We start from the raw sequence: 3,039 nt of genomic DNA, 5'->3' as shown, positions 1-3,039 counted from the left end.
CAACTCCGCTACGACTACCGAACGCCTCGCCGACCTCCGGACCAAGCCTAAGAAGACTAGAACAGCTCCAAAAGGACTAGAATGGAAAGGAGAACTCGGAATTGGCAAATGAAAGTGAAGCCTCGACCTTCTATTTATAGACAACGATCGGAACTTCCGATCCTTGATCAGAACGTCCGATCCTGCCATCGGAGCTTCCGAAGATCCTGATCTGCCACGTGTCAAAATATCACTTGTTGACTCCGGATAGGGGTGATCGGAGCTTCCGGTCCTGATCGGAGCTTCCGATCTTGCCACACGTCATGCCTGACGTAATATTGATCGGAGCTTCCGATCCTGATCGGAGCTTCCGAACTCACCTTCGGAGCTTCCGAACTCTACCCAAGTAATTATGATTAATTCCTTAATTACTGATTTGGTTACGGGCTACTACAAGTCAGATTCTGATGACTCTGAAGAAGATGAGGAAGGTGTTGAGGAAGGTGTTGCCGACACCTTGGACAACACTATGGGAGAAGAGTACAATTTGAGTGAAGCCTACTCTTCATTTTTCTATTCCAAGGATATTGCTGATACCTGGAATATGTGCGTTGACCGAGAATTTCTGGAAGAGCACAACATTGACTCTGAAAGCTATGGAGCTAAGAATATGGTTAAATTTTTTGTGGTAAGAAACCTGCTCTCCACTGTTACTACTGCTGGTTCGTATAGTGAGAAGATTATTCGTGAGTTCTACTGCAATCTCACTGAAAATTTGAGGGATCCAAGATATGCGATACATGGGAAAGTGTACATGAGAGGTCAGATTTTCCAGTTTAGTCCAGCTATTATTAATGGTTTTCTGGGGACTCATTTTGTTGAGGATGCTGAGCTGCCATCTTTGGATGTGATGACCTCCGTTCTCACTGGTAGACTGGTTACAAGCTTTCCAGCTCATCCTCACAAGCTAGCTGCTGCCAAGCTCACTTCCTTCTACTCTGTTTTACACAAGACGACTGTAAAGACTCGGATTCCTTTTGGGAATTCTATCGTTGTCACAAATCATCAGGCTCCTGTCTTGTATGCTATTGGCACTGGAGTTGCATTCAACTATGGAAGACTGGTGTTTGACACAGTCATGACCTTTGAAGATTTTGCTCAACCTACATTGAAGCTACCATATCCCTCTCTGATCTATTCAATGCTCAAGTCTCAAGGGATCGAGAAGGATGATGATGAGACACTTACTGAAGCTGGGGAACTGCTGAAGATTTCACTTGCACTGCTGCGAGGAAATAGGAAGATAGACCTACCTTGGTCTGAATCAAGTGTTGCGGCAGGTGTTGTGACAGATGTTTCCAACACCTCACTTGCCCCAGAAATTTTTGTTCCTCCATCTAATACAAAGAATCTGGATACAGCCTTTATTCAAGCTCAACTTCTGCATTCTGAGCGGAAGATCACACAAGCAAAGGCTCATCTAGCCTATTATGAAGGGTTGAAAGCTCACTACAAGACTTTACTTTATGCAGTTTCCTCTTCTGTACAAAAATGGGGAGATGATGATGGTGGTAAAGGTAAATAAGCTGAACATGAAGAAGAAGAAGCTGCTGCTAAAGATGATGGATCGTTTGAGAGCAATCAATTTTAGCTGATTGATTTAGTTTTGTTTGGTGTTAAGTTTTAGTTTTTTTTTTTTTTCTGTTGATAAGTTTTTGCTTTTCTTTTAATCAAAAATTTTTTTCTTTTGTTTATGCTCTGATGTGATTCTTTCTCTTTTTACTTTTGCTTATTGATATGAAGTGTTGTAGACAGATGTTGCCAACATCCTGTGACAACACCTCTGCTTATATATTCAGGGGAAGTTTTGATACAGGGGGAGTTGTTTTGTTTTGATTTAAAATGTGTTTTGTCCAGAAAGACAAAAATGGGGAGATTGAAAGGAATATTTATTCCTTAAATCTTTTCTAATTTAAAAATATTAATTATGATCTTTTGCCTTGCTTTGGTTATTATCTCATCTCTAATGATTTTATTCCTTAGCTTTGTAGATTTGAGTTGATAAAAAAAAAGAACAAGATCTAGAATCTTACGTCTACAAGAAAACATCTACAAGGAAGGATTCTTTAGCCTTATTTATTAGACATGAAGGCTTTGAGAAAAAGACGACCGTGTGAGTTTTTCCAAGAGCTTTATTGACGTACAACTTAAGAAGAATTCTGAAGATTTTCAAAAGCTCGTATCGGTCGTGTTCACTTGATGCTGTGGAAGCTTTGAGAGCATTGAAGATTGATTTGTGTTGCTCTTGTGGATCGTGTGTTTTGACATCAAGAAATCAACTCCTTGCTCTAATTTATTTATTCTATTTCATATAGAATTTTAGGAGTTGTTTTTATGGTTTATTTTCTCACATGTTTTGAGAAAATTGAATTTTACAATAATCACTAGTTTTAGGGTTTGTAAAACTCTTTGATTATTTTTTTTAGTGAAAGTTTTGCCTTGAGGCACTGCAAGAGTATTTTATACTCTTGCTTAATTATTCTTGAGTTTATTTAAGTGCTTTCTAGTTTATTTTATTCACACTTTAATTATTTTCCGCTGTAGACTATTCAAGGTGTTATTGAAGGTGTTTTCAGCACCTTGTGACAACACCTCAAACTGTTTATGTGCAACCCCAATTCCCTTACAAATATGAATGATGAGATCAGTCCTATCAGACAGTTGCCATAATTTCACATAATTCGTCAACCAAAAGGATACGTTTTTATGTCATGTTATGTTCATGGTTTGATGTATGCCAAAGTTGCATGCTTTTCATTAGATGTTAGGTACAAATATGTTGTCAAGAAATGAAATGGTAAAGTTAGATGATATGCATGAAGTCCATGTTTAAGTTCTTTGCATTTTTAAAGAGTTTTGAAGTCCATGTTCAAGATTTTTAATTTTAAAGTATCGTGATTTTTAAGTTTTCAAGTTTATAGTATCATGTTATGTATGTTCATGTTCTTTTAAGTTTAAAACATTTTGAAAATTTTACGTTAACGATATGCATGTTTTTAA

The 3,039-nt window shown here is 37.5% G+C and overlaps 1 protein-coding gene across 1 annotated transcript; it reads left to right on the top strand.

Moving 5' to 3' along the window:
- The first annotated feature begins 508 nt into the window (after positions 1 to 508).
- LOC140861548 (uncharacterized) lies at positions 509 to 1,564 on the top strand. Its single transcript, XM_073264573.1, has one exon. The coding sequence runs from the start codon at positions 509 to 511 to the stop codon at positions 1,562 to 1,564; it is 1,056 nt and encodes a 351-aa protein (XP_073120674.1).
- Positions 1,565 to 3,039: the final 1,475 nt, after the last annotated feature.

Source organism: Henckelia pumila, chromosome 1 (assembly GCF_033568475.1).
Source record: "Henckelia pumila isolate YLH828 chromosome 1, ASM3356847v2, whole genome shotgun sequence".
Classification (NCBI taxonomy): Eukaryota; Viridiplantae; Streptophyta; class Magnoliopsida; order Lamiales; family Gesneriaceae; genus Henckelia; species Henckelia pumila.
This window is presented reverse-complemented; position numbering and strand designations above follow the sequence as displayed.